This window comes from Oncorhynchus mykiss, chromosome 21, assembly GCF_013265735.2.
Source record: "Oncorhynchus mykiss isolate Arlee chromosome 21, USDA_OmykA_1.1, whole genome shotgun sequence".
NCBI lineage: Eukaryota > Metazoa > Chordata > Actinopteri > Salmoniformes > Salmonidae > Oncorhynchus > Oncorhynchus mykiss.
Window position 1 is genome coordinate 18,269,141 of NC_048585.1, and position 21,479 is coordinate 18,290,619.

General features: G+C 42.3%; 1 protein-coding gene across 2 annotated transcripts; it reads left to right on the forward strand.

Moving 5' to 3' along the window:
• The first annotated feature begins 1,646 nt into the window (after positions 1 to 1,646).
• Positions 1,647 to 21,059, forward strand: LOC110499882 (protein FAM3C). 2 transcript variants are annotated; one of them, XM_036957149.1, is made up of 11 exons: positions 1,847 to 1,886; positions 7,076 to 7,132; positions 11,346 to 11,389; positions 11,964 to 12,068; positions 13,145 to 13,168; positions 13,562 to 13,685; positions 15,291 to 15,349; positions 16,847 to 16,897; positions 17,013 to 17,097; positions 17,587 to 17,713; positions 18,826 to 21,059. In XM_036957149.1, the coding sequence occupies exons 4-11, from the start codon at positions 12,041 to 12,043 to the stop codon at positions 18,913 to 18,915; spliced, it is 588 nt and encodes a 195-aa protein (XP_036813044.1). In that variant the 5' UTR covers positions 1,847 to 1,886; positions 7,076 to 7,132; positions 11,346 to 11,389; positions 11,964 to 12,040; the 3' UTR covers positions 18,916 to 21,059. The 2 variants fall into 2 exon arrangements, with proteins under 2 accessions (XP_036813043.1, XP_036813044.1); XM_036957148.1 differs by lacking the exon at positions 11,346 to 11,389 and having other exon boundaries at positions 1,647 to 1,886.
• Positions 21,060 to 21,479: the final 420 nt, after the last annotated feature.

Below are 21,479 nucleotides of genomic sequence, written 5' to 3' on the forward strand. Positions count from 1 at the left end.
CACACAAGAGGGCGCTGTGCAGCATATCCTCTCCCGAAGGGTCTTTGCCACAGTCTTGTGTCTATGCTTTGCCCCTCCTTTAGAGCTGTTGTGACTTCGAGTGTGTGTGTCATGAACAACAGCACTAGCAACAAAAGTGAAATTGGCTGTTTGCCTTCAAAATAAAAGTCCCCCATTGAAACTGATTCCACTATGAAAATAGTGGAATTATGCCACAATTGGACTAGATAATGGTAAACAAGGATGTTTTATAATGTTGGTATATACATTTAACAAAAGACAATTTAACACAAAACATACAATTCAGTTGAAATCGCACTGTGGATGTATATAGACTTCAGAATTGCATTGGAGGCATACTTAAATTGCAATGTACAGCCTTACCTATGGATCTTGGGTCCATGAAATGGGGTATCAGCCTACTGAGTGACACCTACAGATTACATTGCTTAAAGAGTTTACACAAATACTAGCATCTTAGCTTTTATTACAGAACTGTAAACGTCGGAAATCCCCTCACTATTCAGCCTATTGTATGTATTGGGCATTCATATTGCAATGTACAACCTTACCTATGGATCTTGGGTCCATGAAATTGGGTATCAGCCTATTCGGTGACACCAACAGATTACAATTTACACAAATATGAGCTTTGTTGCTCTATTTGCAGGACTTTAACTGAGGAGTATTTTTCTCTGCTAATGCAGAAGTAACAAAGGCCTAGTTCACAAATTTTGTAAAATACAAATATACTATTACTTTTTATTTCGATTTATCAGGGGCTTCCCGTAAATATAGAACTCACACTGTAGAACAGTATGTGGAAACACAGAGCTAGATAAGAGGAACAGGTGGCCGTGTTCAGGTTGTAAATGGCAGCGAGTAGCGTGGATGAAAAGGAGGAAATTGAGAAAAGGTTGGAATGGCAACAGCTGTGCTGGAATGAGAACAATATGGGTGTCAGTTTATTTAGAGCGGGAGAATGAGATCATGATACAGAAAGCAGTGGAGCGTCTACGAAAGAAAGCATAAAGATGGCCAATGTTGGAAGCAAGAGTCATAATGTGTCAGAGTGGAAAGTGGTGATGGTGTTTGATGAGACCACAGGGCCTCATTTACACCCTATCTGACTAACCAATGCATTGGAGAAAGAGATAGGGGAAGTCAAACTCTCCTGGTTCATTGGAAAGGTAAATTGCTAATATTTTGTGGTAGCCAGGCTCTGAAAGGCAAGATTCTGCAAATGGAAAAGCTTAATGGGATGAAGCTTAAAAGCCATATCCCTGAGGCTTATACTAGGTTAAGGGGAGTCATCACTGGGGCCCCAATATCTACGTCCATAGTTGATATTAAAGAAAATGTGAAGGGAGGCAGAGTGATTGAGGCCAAAAGTTTGCTCAGTAGGAAAGAGGGTCAAAGAAGTGAAAGTTTATCAGTGCTGCTGGGGTTTGAGAAGGTTTTGCCTGGAACAGTATAGATAGCATTCTCTTATTTCAATGTTGTTGACATGCTGAATCATTCAAATGGTGGATTGTTTCAGCAGGTTATAGATATCGTTGAATGGATTCGGGGGCTTGGGATGGGTTTTTAGCAGGTATTGATTTGTTTTTTATTTTTTATTTTCTAGGTAGACCGTGATTCACCGCAAACTTCAGGACAGTACGTAGCAGTATGCACCGTAAACGTTTGTTTGACCGCTATGATTTAAAGATGAATAGAATGGCCTCACACTCCAGTACAGTAGGTGGCGGTGAAGAATAATGTATGGTCGTCCTTTATGTTTAGGAGATTATTGAAGTACCACAAGAGTAAATAGCGATTTTCTGAAACAGGGAAGAAGAGTCTGTCATCGTATAGCCAAGGCTTGTAACCGTGGCGTTTCTCAGGTAAAGTTGCCAGCTATCTTGCTAACGTTCGCTGTTTATTTTTTAGCTCTTGCCAATTAAATCGATTTGCTGTTGGGGCAATCAGGTTTATCTAACTATTTTGACCAGGGTTGGCTAGCTAGCTACTGTTAACGGAATCGAACTAATTTGTGAATCGCTGTAACTAGTTATGGCTAAATCTAACCATACTTTAACGTTACTTATTTGGGGACGATAATTTATTCGGAAAAATTGATGTCTAGTTTTCACAGTTAGCTGACTACTGTTAGCCAAACACTATTAACACATAACTAATTGCGTAGCCAGCAGATCTGACCCGATTGTTTAAGCTGTACCAGGGTCGGACAGGCTTCCTATGTAGATTAAAACTGGAATGTATAACTTCCGGTGTAGATTAAGACTGGAGCCAGTGTGAGAAGGTTTAGAAAACGTAGCTAGCACCCTCAATCCGAATTGTTCCAAAATGGCTGCTGTCCTGCTAACTCGCATGAGAACAACATAGCAGTCATTCAATCTTCTTGGTATGACAATTTGGACTACAAGGCATTTCCCATCCCTGTTTTGAGCTATGTTTTCTGAACCATATCTCGCGCCGGCTCCAACCCTAGTGCAGCTGAGCAATCTTTTTATTTTTATTTTTTTTATTTAACCTTTATTTAACCAGGTAGGCAAATTGAGAACAAGTTCTCATTTACAATTGCGACCTGGCCAAGATAAAGCAAAGCAGTTCGACACACAACAACAGAGTTACACGTGGAGTAAAACAAACATACAGTCAATAATACAATAGAAAAATAAGTCTATATACAATGTGAGCAAATGAGGTGAGATAAGGGAGGTAAAGGCAAAAGGCCATGGTGGCGAAGTAAATACAATATAGCAAGTAAAACACTGGAGTGGTAGATATGCAGTGGAAGAATGTGCAAAGTAGAAATAGAAATAATGGGGTGCAAAGGAGCAAAATAAATACAGTAGGGGAAGAGGTAGTTGTTTGGGCTAAATTATAGGTGGGCTATGTACATGTGCAGTAATCTGTGAGCTGCTCTGACAGCTGGTGCTTAAAGCTAGTGAGGGAGATAAGTGTTTCCAGTTTCAGATATTTTTGTAGTTTGTTCCAGTCATTGGCATCAGAGAACTGGAAAGAGAGGCGCCCAAAGGAGGAATTGGTTTTGGGGGTGACCAGAGAGAAATACCTGCTGGAGCGCGTGCTGCTATGGTGACCAGCGAGCTGAGATAAGGGGGGACTTTACCTAGCAGGGTCTTGTAGATGACATGGAGCCAGTGGGTTTGGCGACGAGTATGAAGCGAGGGCCAGCCAACAAGAGCGTACAGGTCGCAGTGGTGGGTAGTATATGGGGCTTTGGTGACAAAACGGATGGCACTGTTGTAGACTACATCCAATTTATTGAGTAGGGTATTGGAGGCTATTTTGTAAATGACATCGCTGAAGTCGGTAGGATGGTCAGTTTTACGAGGGTATGTTTGGCAGCATGAGTGAAGGATGCTTTGTTGCGAAATAGGAAGCCAATTCTAGATATTATTTTGGATTGGAGATGTTTGATGTGAGTCTGGAAGGAGAGTTTACAGTCTAACCAGACACCTAGGTATTTGTAGTTGTCCACATATTCTAAGTCAGAGCCGTCCAGAGTAGTGATGCTGGACGGGCGGGCAGGTAGCGATCGGTTGAAAAGCATGCATTTAGTTTTACTTGTATTTAAGAGCAGTTGGAGGCCACGGAAGGAGAGTTGTATGGCATTGAAGCTTGTCTGGAGGGTTGTTAACCTCTTGAAGCTAGGGGGCACTATTTTTATGTTTGGAAAAATGACGTTCCCAAAGTAAACGGCCTATTTCTCAGGACCAGATGCTAGAATATGCATATAATTGACAGATTAGGATAGAAAACACTCTAAAGTTTCCAAAACTGTCAAGATTTTGTCTGTGAGTTAAACAGAACTGATATTGCAGGCTAAAACCTGAGGAAAATCCAATCAGGAAGTGCCCCTGTTTTTGAAACCTCTGTTATGTATCCCTATTGCCCATTTAAAGGGATATCAACCAGATTCCTTTTTCTATGGCTTCCCTAAGGTGTCAACAGCCTTTAGACATAGTTTCAGGCTTTTATTTTGAAGAATGAGAGTGAACGACCACATTGCGTAAGTGGATAGGTGGGGGCTCTGAGTGAGTTGTTTAGGGCCTTCCTCTGACACCGCCTGGTATAGAGGTCCTGGATGGCAGGGAGCTCTGCCCCAGTGGAGTACTGGGCCGTCCACACTACCCTCTGTAGGGCCTTGCGGTCGGATGCCAAGCAGTTGCCATACCAGGCGGTGATGCAACCAGTCAAGATGCTCTCAACGGTGCAGCTGTATGACTTTTTGAGGATCTGAGGACCCATGCCAAATCTTTTCAGCCTCCTGAAGGGTCCCCTCTTCACCACTGTGTTGGTGTGTGGACCATGATAGATCCTTAGTGGAGTGGACACAGAGGAGCTTGAAGCTCTCAACCTGCTCCACTACAGCCCTGTCGATGTGAATGGTGATGTGCTCGGCCCTCCGTTTCCTGTAATCCATGATCAGCTTCTTTCTCTTGCTGACATTTGATTGAGAAGTTCTCCACAGGTCAGATAGAATAGATGTATAACACATAGGAATAGGTCTAGGGAAAATGTGCTATAGTTAAAGGGAATACATATAACCATACTACCCTGTTCACATTACTTGGCAGTTTTTCCAACAGGTTCAAGTTGTCTCTGAACCGCACCTTTTGTTCTGTAGCTTGACTCATTTTCTTACCGCCAGGTACAATCCAGGACACACTTGCAACCTGTGTAGCTTCCTCACAGTGGGTTGTGGGAATTGCGGTTCAAGAATCATTAATGCATGAAGGTTCTCTGTGGTCATTGACCTGCAGTAGAATCTGTCTAACACTTGTAGAGAGACAACTTCAACTGTGTCAGATAAGGGAGGAACAAAATGTGCCACATGCCAGACAAGTGGGCGACAACATTCCCTTGCAGTAATCTCCAGCCCAAAGCCCTGTGATGTGTGACTGGAAATGAAACAGGCTGAAGGATGCTATTCCACGGAATACAACCTTGATCCAAGCATCAGATTCTCAATGCACAGCAATCACAGACACTAAGGCTTTGAGAGGCGATGTCAGGACAGGTGGGAGCAGAGAGGGTGATCTTGACAGAAATCACTTAGGTAGGTCTTATCTCTGCTTCATCTTACTGTCATTACCTCTCATTCCCCTCCCAATGCAAAAGCCTCACTATAGATGAATACATGACAGGTTGTATATAACCCGACCGACCACGCATGCTGCTATTAGCACAGAGTCAAAAATAAGATGGAATTCACACGGTACCTCAGAGCCCGTTAATGGGATTTCTCGCATTTAAGCCAGCAGCATACCACCCTGCATACCACTGTTGGCTTGCTTCTGAAGCTAAGCAGGGTTGGTCAGAGACCAGATGCTGCTGGAAGTGGTGTTGGAGGGCCTGTAGGAGACACTATTTCCTCTGGTCTAAAAAAAGATCCCAATGCCCCAGGGCAGTGATTGGGGACACTACCCTGTGTAGGGTGCCGTCTTTCGGATGGGATGTTAAACGGGTGTCCTGACTTTGAAGTCATTAAAGATCTCATGGCAATTATTGTAAGAGTAGGGGTGTTGACCCTGGTGTCTTGGCTAATTTCCCAATCTGGCCCTCAAACCATCACGGTCACCTAATAATCCCCAGTTTACAATTGGCTCATCTCCCCTGTAACTATTCCCCAGGTCGTTGCTGTAAATGAGAATGTGTTCTCAGTCAACTTACCTGGTAAAATAAAGAATAAAAAAAAAAAAAAACTGTCTGCTCTCCTGACCTTAAACAGGCCTGCATAGTGTTAATCAGCTTCCATCAGCCCCTCAACATTGCTTATTGTTTATTAATTTTGCTGTGTTGGACCCAACATTATGACACTTTAGACAATGGTTACATATTTTCACCAATGCCAGGTATCAAGTCCTCTCAAAGATGCTAATGAATGTCCTAATGCTCTACCCATTGACATTGTCAGAACAAGCCTCTTAAAATTGCTCAAAAACAAACTCTTACAATTAGCTCTTTCTTGAAAGCCCAGCTATATATTTCACAGGCACGGATATAAATGAATCACGCTGTATATTAAACACTACAGTTTCCTACTTTTCTCTCAACTGGTCTCTGACCTCCCGAAATGCTTTCTCATCGTCGTGGGTGATCAGGCATAACACCATCGTGTCATCAGCAAACTTAATGACTGTGTTGGAGTCGTGGTTGAACAGGGAGTAACAGGAGGGCACTAAGCACTCACCCCTAATGGGCCCCAGTATTGACGGTCAGCATGGCGGATGTGTTGTTGCCTACCCTCACCACTTGAGGAGCAGCCTGTCAGGAAGTCCAGGATCCAGTTGCAGAAGGAGGTGTTCAGTTCCAGGATCCTTTAGTTTCAGTTAGCTTCACAGTGTAACATTTTACATCAAAATGAAAGAAAAGTTATCTTGCACATTCAGCAGGCTGTGGTGTTAAATAGGCTTTTAGAATTGTTGTCTTTATTTTGTTACTTATCGTTAATGCCGTCTTTGGTGTGCTGATTAATGCACAAGCACGCCTTTTTCCCCCACTCCTATCAATATTTATTTTGATTAAGTCATTTAATCGAATATTTTCAGTCGTCTTCCTCAAATGAACGGGAAGATGATACAATCTTTCCAAGAGGAAGTAAATCTCATTTCATTGGTCCTCAACCCGTGGCTCAATCATTTAATTCGGGGTAAGTGGAGTTAGCAGGGAGTTTAGCCTTCCCTGGAGCATGTTTCGTTCTGAAGACTTTTACCTGGCTGAAAGGTGAGACACATTCGTATGACTGGTTGACCAAATTTGCCTCTTCGTAGGATACCCCTCTAGCTTTGTATGTATTTCTGTCAATATTTATTTAGCCATCCCATTATGAACTACCGCTCTTCCTTGTTCTCAGTTAGATGTCAAAGTGAGTCATGTTTTAAACCCAGGAGGAAAGGCTAATGTCCAAGTAGTAGTGTGACATGATCATACCCAACCAGCCAAAGTTAACTAGCTAGTCAACCTTACTGTCGAACCACTGTCTCTCCCTCTGTATGTCTCTCCACACTGGAGAATATTGACATGTTGCTTTGTCTTTCAACAGGGGCATACATTGTGTTGTACTCACTGCAGATTCTTGGGACCAACATGAGAGCTGGAGGTAGGTTTTGCTATAATAGGTACCTGTATTTCTGACAGCATAACTTTTATCACATTTACTTGGGTCAGTGTGTGACAATTGTTTATCTTGGCTATTCTGTCTACAAATCATATTCTTAATCACTGGACAACATAGCTATGCCTATAGCCTACTTGTTTAGTTTATTAGGGACCCCATTAGCTACTGCTCGTGTAGCTGCTACTCTTCCTGGGGTCCACACAACATACATTACAAAATACAGAATGGTAATAGACAAGAACAACATAAGATATTACTTTAATATAGAAATAAGAGGTGTGTGTGGAGAAAGACTCCAATAGACAGCAAATACTATTTACACACTTCATATATACATTCTTATGTACAATACAGTTAAATGAGACCTTCAGAAAGAGGAGAGGTGCTGTGATACAATATATTTCTAAATGTGAACTTAAGTAACCTCTGGTTGCAGAGCATTCCACGATTTCATGTTTCTATACATAACTGAGCGACACACTAAATGTGTTTTTGGTTTGGGTACCGTGGAGAAACCCATAGTGGTGTGTCTGGGGTATGTAGTGTATGCAAATGGTTAGGCATTTTCAAAAAAAACACTTTTCTTAGACTAGAAGTAGTCCGTTTCTCCTCAACCATGAAAGACTATCATGTTGTGTGTGTGCAGTTAAAGGCAAGGCGCTTGTTTTCAGCCAGCTGCAGCTTTGCTAGGTCTTTCTTTGCTGCACCTGACCATATTATGGGACAAGATCAAAGCCTGGTACAGTTGAGCTTTGTGTCAAAAACGCAGAACACACCACAACATACATACTGTACCGCTCACCATCTTCACAAAAACTTTGTATGTGACTTGACAATGACAACTGACCATCCAATGTTACTCCTAGGAGTTGAGCTTCTTCAATGTGTAGCGGTATTGTTAGAGAGGGATAAAGATTTTGTTCTGGCGCCAGGCAGGTATTAACCCTTCTGAAAAGAAGAATAGGGGAGAGTAGCACTAGTAACCCCACCAATAATACCTCATACTAGAATAATGGCAGAGCAATTCAAAGGCCACTTCATACAAACAATTGATGACAAAGAACCCAGCCAAAAACCTTAACTTGCAATGTTCTGTATTACGTCCCAGTGGAGGAGTGAGGGGGGGGGGGGGTATAAATGGGTTTGTGGGGTGTGTTCATAGACAAAGGCTTTGAAATGTCCAAAAATATTCTCTGCTAAATGTCAATAGTCCCCCCACAAAATCAATAGTTCAAGCACACAACCTCACTTTAACCTCACCATTCTGTATACATCTGGCCCTTCTTTGGACACTGTGTTAACTAACCTCCAAATGAGCTTCAATGCCATACAACACTCTTTCCGTGGCCTCCAACTAATCTTAAACAAAAGTAAAACCAAATGCATGCGTTTCAACCGTTTGCTGTCCGCACCCGCCCGACTAGCATCACTACCCTGGACGGTTCTGACCTAGAATATGTGGACAACTACAAATACCTAGGTGTCTGGCTAGACTGTAAACTCTCCTTCCAGACTCATATTAAACATCTCCAATCCAAAATCAAATCTAGAATCGGCTTTCTATTTCGCAACAAAGCCTCCTTCACTCACGCCGCCAAACTTACCCTAGTAAAACTGACTATCCTACCGATCCTTGACTTCGGTGATGTCATCTACAAAATAGCTTCCAATACTCTACTCAGCAAACCGGATGCAGTCTATCACAGTGCCATCCGTTTTGTTACCAAATCACCTTATACCACCCACCACTATGACCTGTATGCTCTAGTCGGCTGGCCCTCGCTACGTATTCGTCGCCAGATCCACTGACTCCAGGTCATCTATTAATCTATGCTAGGTAAAGCTCCGCCTTATCTCAGCTCACTGGTCACGATAACAACACCCACCCGTAGCACGTGCTCCAGCAGGTATATCTCACTGGTCATCCCCAAAGCCAACACCTCCTTTGGCCGCCTTTCCTTCCAGTTCTCTGCTGCCTATGACTGGAACGAATTGCAAAAATCGCTGAAGCTGAAGACTTATTTCCCTCACTAACTTTATACATCAGCTAACCAATCGCTGAAACATAGTCCATCTGTAAATAGCCCACCCAATCTACCTACCTCATCCCCATATTGTTTTTATTTACTTTTCTGCTCTTTTGCACACCAGTACCTCTACTTGCATATCATCTGCTCATTTGTCACTCCAGTGTTAATCTGCTAAATTGTAATTACTTCGCTACTATAGCCTATTTATTGCCTACCTCCTCTCGCCATTTGCACACACTGTATATAGACTTTCTTTTTTTTCTATTGTGTTATTGACTGTACGCTTGTTTATTCCATGTGTAACTGTTGTTTGTTGCACTGCTTTGCTTTATCTTCGCCAGGTCACAGAGAACTTGTTCTCAACTAGCTTACCTGGTTAAATAAAGGTGAAATAATAAATAAACTAAAATGCCAACCCAAATACATCCGGCAGGGCAATAATAGTCCAGCGACACTGAACATCAAAGGGAGCGCAGTGGGAAACAATAGGTTTGCTAGAGCGATAGAGGGAAAATTAGTGAGAGAGGGGGTGGTGGTTTAGCTGTTGACTTCAGGCTTGCAGTTGCACTGTCTGTCAGTCTGATACACCTGATGGTTTGTTTGTCAAAGCTTCGCAACACTGTTGCTACTAATCCATTCGATCAATGACAGGAGCGGGCCCCAAAGATTCCAAACACGACCTAGAGCGTTAACACCGGCGATCAACTTCAACACTTTACAAACTAATCACGCTGAAAATAAACAGAACTTCTGCGAAGAGTTAAACACACTGTCAAAACTGCCACGCCGACCGAGAACCTCCATACAGAGCCGGAAGAGCCATCTTTATTATCTCCCTCCTGACTGCTGCTGTGCTCTTAAAGGGGCAGCCCATGGTGAAGGCTCCGTGCAGGATTTCTCTACAAATGTTCACAACCATCTCCAGTTTAGGTCTAAGAGAATGCTTTGAACCAAATCTAATGCTTTTTGGTTTCAGATGAATTTAACACCAGATTATTGTAATTTCCCATTCTGACACTGACTGAAAGTCCTTGCTAAGAGACTCTGTGAGCTCATTGGCTGTAGATGGTGATGTGTGCAATCAGCATACGTAGTAATTCTAACTTCTTGTAAGACAAGTGGCAAATCATTTGTAAAAATAGAGAAGAGTAACGGCCCAAGGAAACTGTCCTGAGGGGAACTACTGTACGTATCTGATGTTAGAGAAGCTTCCATTGAAGAACACTCTGGGTTCTGTTGGGTAATTAACTCTTTAACCGTGTGATGGCAGGGGACGTAAAGCCATTCCAAGTGAGTTTTTTTTTTCAATAAGAAATGATGATCAATAACGCAAGGCTTCACTGAAACCTAACAATACAGCTCCAACTATCATCTAATCAATTTATTTTAGCCAGTCATGAGTCAGTGCAGTACAAGTTGAGTGCCTTTCCCTATATGCATGCTGAAAGTCATTAGTTAACGTGTTCTTTATAAAATAGCATTGCATTTGTTCAAACGCAGTTCTCCATCAGTTTACTGAAAACAGGCAGCACACTGACTGGGTGGATGTTAGAGGCAGCAAAGGGTGCTTTACTATTTGTAGGTAGTGGAATGACTTTAGCTTTCTTCCACACCTGTGGACACAATCCTGGTTAAAGACATGGTAACTTGGGGTGGCAATACAGTCTTATCATTCTCAGTAGTTTCCCATCTAGGTTGTCTATACTTGGTGGCTTATCATTGATGGATGGTAACTGTTTTTCCACCTATTCCACACTAACTTGACCAAATTCAAAACGGCATTCCTGCTCTTTCATTGTTAGATCTTCAATGCACATATGTTGGTTTGATGTTTTAACTAACTAATGTTTGTCCTCTTTACTGGTGAAATTGTCATTGAAATGATTTCTGTATCAAAAGGTTTTGCTAAAATGGCCCATCAACATCAATGAACGATGTAGATTTAATTGGGTTTTCTGTCCATAATATAACTTAAGGTGGTCCAAAGTATTTTCCCATTGTTTTTTTTAATGTAAATTATCTTGTTAGTAATATTCTTATTATTATAAAACATTTTAAAAAATGTCTCAATTGACATTATGTCAACCAATCAGCTGAGCAGCCTGAATTGTTTGTCTTTTTTTGTCTTTTTTTTTTTCATTTCTTTGGACCATACCATTTTTCAGTTCATCGACCCAGGGGGCTCTAACAGTTCTCAGTTTCTTAACAGGTACATGCTTGTCAACAATTTGCAAGAATCATTTTACAAATACTCCAAGTGCTGCATCAGGTTTCTCCTCATACACATCAGGCCAACAAATGTCATCTTAAACAAGAGTCCTGAGAACATTCTGTAAGATCTGTTATGAATAACTTTAGACCCTGCCTTTGGTACTTCTGGCTTTTCTTGTTATTGCCATAATGTTATGGTCACTACAGCCAATGGGAACTGATATTGCTTTGGAGCCAAGCTCTGCAGCAGTGGTGAAGATCTGATCAATACTAGTGGATGTCACAGATCCAACACTATTGGTTTACACTCTAGTTGGTTGAGTGATAACCTGGGTCATGTTACAGGCTTTAGTCACAGTAAGAAGCTTCCTCTCGAGAGGACAACTAGATAACCAGTCAATGTTCAGGTCACCAAGCAAATTAATTTCTCTGTTAGCATCAGATACCTTATCTGACACACACACATTAGACATGGTGTTGAAATAGTGTTCCATTTCCTCTCTCTCCTCTCTCCTGCTGTCTATTGATCTCTTCATTCTCTTTCTTTGGTCTATGTATCTTATTTCCTTCAGGCATCTTGAAGTTGGCTGCATTGATTTCGGTCTTTTTCCTGGCAGTTTTCCTTGCCTTCCAGCTGCTGGAGATTAACATGGACTTCAATCTGGGGAATGTGTTTGGTGAGTTTGGTTACAGGTGTTTTCCAGTGTTGTAACTGTGCATATCAATCTATTGCCTGAGCTTGCATGGAATTCCAAAGAGTAATCACTTAGTTTCAAAGGCTATTGTTTTGAATACATCTCTCAATAGATGGTATTAATAATCTTCACCAGGGATTCTACATTTAGGCCTTCAGAAAAACCTTTGTCGTGTCTGCATGCGATACCCCTTAGTCTCTGGCTGAAGCTAAATTCACACACTACGGAGACGGAAGGTGCGTAGCGCAATGTTGTTTTTCGTCACAAAAGGGGTGGCTCCTTGTGATATTTTCTGGCATTCGGCCGTACTTTTGTGCTACCTGGAAATTGAGACACTCGGTATCATCCCTTCTGCAGCCGTGGGGGCAGTGTTGTCGCTCGGTATCATTCCCTTCCATGTCCGTGGGGGTAGTGTTGTCGCTCTGTATCATTCCCTTCCTCAGCCGTGGGGCCAGTGTTGTCGCTCGGTATCATTCCCTTCCGCAGCCGTGGGGGCAGTGTTGTCGCTCTGTATCATTCCCTTCCGTAGCCGTGGGGGCAGTGTTGTCGCTCGGTTCCTTGTTCTGATCTACAGGGTATTCATCAAAGTAGCCTAATTTGTATTTGTAACCAAATATAATCTCTGTGACTGTTCAAACGCTAAACCAAACGACAAGAATCCACCCCCTGAAAATATTGAGTTTATTAGTAATAACCAGTGATTCCAGGCTATTGTGAAGTGGTAGAACCTGCTTTAGCCAACTAGCTAGCCATGTGCTTTTATCTGATATCTGAATGAGTACACAAGCAGGATATCAAACTGGGATAATGTTTTAGGTTGCACCGGCAAGTAGAAGAGTAATTGCTAGGGCATGTTTTAAAAAAAGATACATCTGATTTCACATGGAGATGTGTGATGCTAAAAGGCCTGGCCAGCTTACTATGTTTTTAGCCAGGCTACAGCCAGATTTAGGTCAAAGCTCAATGTTAACTTTCTTAAATAAGGAACTCATGAGCTAATGTCATAAAGACATCTGGAACTTGAGTCTAACTTGTCTGTTTCTGTCCCTCCACAACAGGGTCTATGCCTGTAGAGGAAGGCTGTAAGTATACTTCAATAACTTCTCCTGTTACATCACTTTAACCTGATTCCCGCAATCAATCAAGTTACATTTCTTCTTTTCTTTCCCTCCCGTGGTATATGAAAATCAGAACTGATCTTCTCTTAACAATCCATGGAAACACCTTACCATGTATGCTTAAGCGTTAGCTAAGTAGTTAATCTGTGTGTATTGTGTACTTACCACCTGGCCTTCATTGTGAATGTTTTGGTTCTTTAGCTGTTGAGTTCTATGTAAATAGTCTGGTTTGTTCTGTAGGTGTGTGTTTGCAGGGCCTAGATATGTACGTGTTCGCTGATATTGTGTGTGTTTGATGGGGGGGGGGATGCTAAAGTGTGTTGGTATTGTATACTCTGTTTGGAATTCCATTCACAGCTACCAGACAGGAACGCTACAAGTGTGGCCTCTCCAAGCCATGTCCCGAGGGACACTTCTCCTTTAAGATGGCCAGCGGAGCAGCCAGTGTTGTCGGTCCCAAAATCTGCCTGGAGGACAACATGTAAGAGACAGGATAGACCTATAATAACAGTACAACCAAAGACCCACATCCCTCTCAACCCATAATAACAGTACAACCAAAGACCCACATCCCTCTCAACCCATAATAACAGTACAACCAAAGACCCACATCCTCCTCAACCTATAATAACAGTACAACCAAAGACCCACATCCCTCAACTTATATTAACAGTACAACCAACAACCCACCCACTCTCAACCTATATTAACAGTACAACCAACGACCCACCCCCTCTCAACCTATATTAACAGTACAACCAAAGACCCACCCCCTCTCAACCTATATTAACAGTACAACCAACGACCCACCCCCTCTCATCCCCTATAATAACAGTACAACCAACGACCCACCCCCTCTCAACCTATAATAACAGTACAACCAACGACCCACCCCCTCTCAACCTATATTAACAGTACAACCAACGACCCACCCCCTCTCAACCTATATTAACAGTACAACCAACGACCCACCCCCTCTCAACCTATAATAACAGTACAACCAACGACCCACCCCCTCTCAACCTATAATAACAGTACAACCAAAGACCCACATCCCTCTCAACCCATAATAACAGTACAACCAAAGACCCACATCCCTCTCAACCTATATTAACAGTACAACCAACGACCCACCCCCTCTCAACCCATAATAACAGTACAACCAACAACCCACCCCCTCTTAACCTATATTAACAGTACAACCAAAGACCCACACCCCTCTTAACCTATATTAACAGTACAACCAACAACCCACCCCCTCTTAACCTATATTAACAGTACAACCAAAGACCCACACCCCTCTTAACCTATATTAACAGTACAACCAACAACCCACCCCCTCTTAACCGATACACAGGGGCCTAATTAGAAACAAGCATTTTAAATAAGACATGTTTTATCCCCCCCCCCCCCCCGCGCAAAAAAAGAACCTTGCACTTGACTTTTCCTTCTAGCACTGACTTTACTGAATACTACTTTTTATTTTGAAAGAATCTACAGCACTTACTATGACTGTTATGTGGTGTCTCACCTAGCTATCTTAAGATGAATGTGCAACTGTAAGTAGCTGTGGATAAGAGCATCTGCTGAATGACTAAAAGGTAAACATCTATTGCCAGGTAGAAATCTAGAGTGCAAGGCTGACACAATAGGATATTCTACAACACAATTATCCATGTCTGTTCTACAGGATGCATTTCTGTTCTTATTTTATAGATTCCTAGACAGACTAGCGTAGACCGGTATGAACTAGATCATAACTGAGATGGGGATTCAATTTAAACATGCCTGAAGCAACCTGTTGACTGTTAACCCTCTATTTAATTAACTGTTGACTGACTCTTGTGGCATTCTGCATCCGTGCTATTGAAATTCAATTCCTCAGGCATTGCTTCAAGGGAATTAAGTCTGGTTCAGAATAAGTATTTTATTTTTGTATCGACGCTATACGACCAGGGTGTGACAAGTCTCAGTGCAGTGGTACACGACCGGGAACAAAGACAAGGATGGGACAAACCTAACCACAAAGTACCCAATAAAATACATGCAGTCTCACTGTCACATAATGCTTCATTTGTCCTTTCAGATTGATGAGTGGAGTCAAGAACAACGTGGGCAGAGGAATTAACATCGCCCTGGTTAACGGTAAACTAGCCTTGTCACTGCTACATGCCATAGACAAACAGTACTTCTCCTTGTAGTCAAATCAGATGTTTTACATGACTACATCTGTGAGTAATATGACAATTGAAAATGACATCTGGTGTGTGAAACATTTACTTTGTTCAGGGATTGGCAGCTCGAGTCCTTCGAGGATGTGTAGAGTGCCTAGATGGCTGTTAGTGCTGGGCTGGAACAAAAGCCTGCATACAACATGGCCCTGGACTGTAGTTGCCCATCCCTGCCTTGGTTAACTACTTCAATACTAACTCGTCCATACCGCTGTTCATATACACTGAGTGTACAAAACATTAAGAACACCTTCCTAATATTGAGTTGCACCCCTTTTGCCCTCAGAACAGCCTCAATTTGACGGGGCATGGACTCTACAATGTGTCAAAAGCGTTCCACAGGGATGTTCACTCCAATGTGTCCCACAGTTGTCAAGTTGGCTTGATGTCATTTGGGTAGTGGACCATTCTTGATACACACCGTAAACTTGGTGTGACAAACCCAGCAGGGTTGCAGTTCTTGACAGAAATCGCTGCGCCTGGCACTTACTATCATACCCCGTTCAAAGGCACCTACTACCATACCCCGTTCAAAGGCACCTACTATCATACCCCGTTCAAAGGCACCTACTATCATACCCCGTTCAAAGGCACCTACTACCATACCCCGTTCAAAGGCACCTACTATCATACCCCGTTCAAAGGCACCTACTATCATACCCCGTTCAAAGACACCTACTACCATACCCCGTTCAAAGGCACCTACTACCATACCCCGTTCAAAGGCACCTACTACCATACCCCGTTCAAAGGCACCTACTACCATACCCCGTTCAAAGGCACCTACTATCATACCCCGTTCAAAGGCACCTACTACCATACCCCGTTCAAAGGCACCTACTATCATACCCCGTTCAAAGGCACCTACTACCATACCCCGTTCAAAGGCACCTCCTACCATACCCCGTTCAAAGGCACCTACTACCATACCCCGTTCAAAGGCACCTACTACCATACCCCGTTCAAAGGCACCTACTATCATACCCCGTTCAAAGGCACCTACTACCATACCCCGTTCAAAGGCACCTACTACCATACCCTGTTCAAAGGTATTTAAAAAAAAATGATCCTGCCAATTCACCTTCTAAATGGCAAACATACACAATCCATGTCTCAAAGCTTAAAAATCCTTATTTGACCTGTCTACACTGATTGAATTTGATTTAACAGGTGACATGAATAAGGGATCATAGCTTTCACCTGGATTCACCTGGTCAGTCTGTCACGGAAAGAGGTGTTCTTAATGTTTTGTACACTCAGTGTAAACAGTACTTTCCATTGTCATTGAATGTACTATAATTTACTATTCATGATAGGAGTTGGCCTGTGAGCGTACAGGAGTTGGCCTTCACAGGAGTTGGCCTGTGAGCGTACATTAGCTTGTCGTAAACAAGTTGTTTGTTCTCCACAGGAAAGACAGGGGACCTCATCAAGACAGACTACTTTGACATGTGGGCGGGAGGTGAGGCCTTAGTTTCAGTTAGATTTCCCGTGTTTCCGTGTCATGGAGTGCCTCTTGACTAGGCAGGCGGACCAGGCAAACCAGTCTTGTACCTGTGTATTTGTTGTGTGTGCAGATGTCAACACGCTCATCACATTCCTGAAGACTATTGAAGAAGGAACAGTAGTGATGATGGCCACGTTTGACGATTCGGCCTCCAAGTAGGTGTTCCGAACTGAAAAAAAGATGCACATTCAGCATTTAACTTCTCCGTGAACTCTTAGATTATAATTTTAAGCTTAGGCAAATAGTTCAGTTAAATGTCTTGATCAATCTGTTTCGTTCCTCCAGGGGCTGAATTGAACCCTTGTAGAATTAACAAATGACTATCACTTAAATAAATCCGTTAACTGACTGCGGGGAAATGTAAATGAATTTCGCCCTAACTGCTGATATTAAAGGAGTCACCAATTACTGATGTATAACAATGGTGACTAAGAGCAAAGGTTCAAGGAAAGGAAAGAGTGGTAGGTAGAGATATTTTAAGTCTACAGACTCTCAATGACATTCTAGCTGTGTATTCACTAGCAAACGGACAGAAACGGGGAGGAACTACCTGAACTTGTCCAATAAGAAACGTTTTATTTTTGTGTTGAAACATTTTGCTACGGTGTGCACAAATGAATACGACCCTGCTTTGTGGTCCACAGGCTGAACGACGAGTCCAAGACGATGATTGGTGAACTTGGAAGTTCCAGCATCAGCACATTAGGTTTCAGGGACAACTGGATCTTTGTGGGAGGCAAAGGGATCAAGACCAAGAGTCCCTTTGAGCAGGTAACTTTAACCCCCCCCTTTAAAAAAAAAATCTTTATCCTCCTTAACCTGGTTTGTTCACATTTTTTATTTTTGGTCTGTTCACAACGGGACTTTTTCACCTCTCCCCGTTGAAATATCATGGCTTCAGTGAAGCACAACTGAGAGAACTTTGTCTATAGAAATATAGTACCTAGAACACACCATTTATCATGATACAGATTCATTTCCCAGCCCTGTCATAAAGACTTGTGTGCGCTGTTCTGCTTCAGAAATGGGCATGTTTTATATTGGAGTCGATACAATAACTTGTAAAACTGCACCTGGATGAACTCATCAACAACCCTCAGACTGAACTTTGGACCTCCAAGCCAGTCCCACTGCATTTTGTTCATTGTTCCCCTCTAATCAGGGACTGATTTAGACTCGGGACACAGTGTGTGTGTGTGTGTGCAATTAATTATCAGGTAGAACAGAACCAACTCAGGACCTTGTAGGTAAGAGTTGCTTGATTACCTAGAGGCAAGGTGAAATATCCCAAATGGAGCTAGATGAAGCCAGAACAATAATCTACTTGTTGAGCATAGCTATAGCCTTCAGTCTGGTGTTCATGGTCATCACTCGCTGTTCAGTTTGTCAAGGTCCCAACATCAGCGTATAACTCTCTTGCAGCAGGGCACTTTGACGCGAGAATGCACTCGAACGTGACATTTGTTTGTAAACTAAAAATTGCTTTATAAGACATGTAAAAGATAGCCGCTCCATGATTTAGTTTTTGTCCTTTACAGTTCTGAACTATTGATTTCATTATCTGAGTTTCACCAGACAAGACCATTTTGAGAATACTGTCTTTTTACATTTCCATCTGACCCTTGAACATGTCCTAGAGTGAACAGGCACTCCTTCAATATTGACTTTCCATCCTCCCTTATGTGTTCTTGGGACATTGTTTGTGATCGCTGTGCCGGTACACACACAGCCTTATCAGACAAGAGGGGCCATGCAATGTGCTTCCCAAATGGTGCCCTATTCCCTTTGTAGTGCACAAAACACTTGCACTATATAGGGAATAGGCTGCCATTTGGGATGCTGACATTGGGTCTAATCCAAAACCTCTGTCTCTGTCTCTACAGCACATAAAGAACAACGCCGACACCAACAAGTACGAGGGCTGGCCCGAGGTGCTGGAGATGGAAGGCTGCATACCCCAAAGACAGGAGTGATCTTTTCACTTCAACCCTCGATCGGCCATCTCCGGTTCCCTTCATAGCCGACCCCTTCACGCCTTTGGTTGCGTCTCCCATTCTTCTCTTAAAATAGTGTACTTGCACACTTTCCTATGATGGCTCTAGCAATTGAACCTCCCTCCACCCAATGCTAACACCAACGCAGCCTTTGTATTTTAGAGACTGTCCCTCTGCGTTGCAGCTGTCAATGTTTGCAGCAATCGGTGTTTGACGTCAGGGAGCATCCTTGTTTGTTTGTGTCAAGGTATTGTCTATTTATAGAAAGAGGAATGGTATGGCAGAAATTCCTGTTACTGGTTATTCTGCAGAATGTACCAAGATCACTGTGAAATTTGTAAATAGAACTACAAAAAAAGTATCAAACTTTTGAACATCCATATTGTAATATAACATCTTGGAAAGCTATATGGCTTAAGATCCTTGTTACTTAAGAGTGAATTTATATTATAGCTTTTTATCTTTAGTGATTGGTCTTTTTTTTAATGTTAGTTTTTGTGTGGGTTGGGAGTGGAATGAATGAGGAAGCGTGTGGCTAAATCACGTTAGTGGGGATTTTGTCTTGTGTGCATCTTCCTTGGATAGAATGAGGATCGTTGGCTTTGGATGGGGGACATGTATGTAAGTGTTTCAGTAACAATCTTATCGATATTTTAGGGAAATATTTAGCTGATTTGATAAATCACTTGGGATTTTATTGGCATCTTGACAGCCTTGGAAAAACCATTCAAGAAATAGATTGATACAGTACAAAGATGACTAGGTTTTGATTTCGTGGCTAGATCTTACTTTCCCCAGTATCTCTGGTTTACTTTAAAGACTAACTCTGCATCACATCTCTTCCACTAAAGCTTTGATTACCTCATTGCGACTGACATTTTGGTTCTTATCATATAATGCAAGAACTGCCTTGGCTGAAGCTCACAGCTTTTAGCTGAGTTACTGCTGGCTTTTGCAACATTGCATCATGTCCCCCCTGGATCTTCTTCAGTGAGCGGTCTCAGTACCACTACCACTGTTCATTAGCTGTGGTCATATTAGCTACAATTCAACCCAGCTGTCATGTTGTCACACTTGGAATGGAGTAAGCTACATATATAACAAATAATACATTTGACGTTTTATTTAACTAGGCAAGTCAGTTAAGAACAAATTCTTATTTACAATGACAGCCTACACCGGCCAAACCCGGACGACGCTGGGCCAATCGTGTGCCGCCCTATGGGACTCCCAATCAGGACCCGTTGTGATACCGTCTGGAATGGAACCAGGGTGTCTAGTGACTCCTCAAGCGCTGAGATTCAGTGCCTTAGACCGCTGCACCACTCTGGGACCCATGTATTGATTCAGTGGATGAATTCCTGTTCTGTGTGTGAAGTTGAATCCAGTGGGAGATTATTGCATATGCAGTTATGTCATGTGCTTTAACTACGGTAACACCTGGTGCTGAAAGTAGCACACGTTTCAGAGTGTAATGTAAAACTCTTGTTGCCTAAAACATCTCAGCTCAGTCCCCTAGTTGGTTCAAAGGATATCTGTCTGTTTTTGGTCAAATGGCAGGAATACAATCCTGTTTCTGTTTGCTTTTAGGGCAGTACGTGTAACCTAACACAATGTGATTGTGGAGGCTATTCTGAAACCTGTTCCCCCATCCACTTGTCTATGGAGTCATTGTAATGAAGGATTTCTCCTTTTGTCTTGACATTGGCAAGATATTTTAGCACAATGAATGACATCCTCCACATTGCCTTTTAAAAAAAGATCTGTGTTCTGTTTTTTGGTTTCATTTGAAGACCTTGAGTGAAGTGAAAAGCCCAAATCGATACCCCATCGATGCCATTCCAAAAACAAGTGTGCCCTTCCTGCTCTTAATGGAATTCATTCCACCAATGTGCCTTGTCTGACTTACAAATCCATAGACAGTCTATGTAATATTTATTATTTCTGCATCTCTACTAAACTACTGATTTGTTAATCATTCATGTTGTTTCAAGGAAGTTAAATGGGGAACAATTCTGATAATTGTGACTCATTTTGTTGCAATGTCTTACATCTGTGTCGTGAAACATTTCAAACATCTTACCATTCATGAGTATGATTAATAAAGCTCAACCTGTCTTCATTGTACGTGTGACATTTATTTAGACAGAAGTCCTGAATTTGGAAAGTATTTCTCTCACAATGCCTTTAACATCTTAAATCATGTTGGCAGATGAAGTTGACTTGATTTTAGGGAGGTGTGAGGTCGTCTGGGGGGGTGCCGAGGCATATTTCTGTCTGGAATAAAGCCCTTTTAGGGAGGAGAAACTCATTTTGATTGGCTGTGCCTGGCTCCACAAGGCCCCTGCCCAGTCATGTGAGAACCCCATAGGTTAGGGCCTAATGAATTTAATAAATTGACTGAATTCCTTATGAACTTTAACTCAGTCAAATCTTTGAAACTGATACATGTTGCGTTTTATATTTTTGTTCAGTACAGTCATCTGCATCAATCTGGCTTGTCTTGTCTTCAAGAGGTTGCATCATACTCAAATGGCATGAAT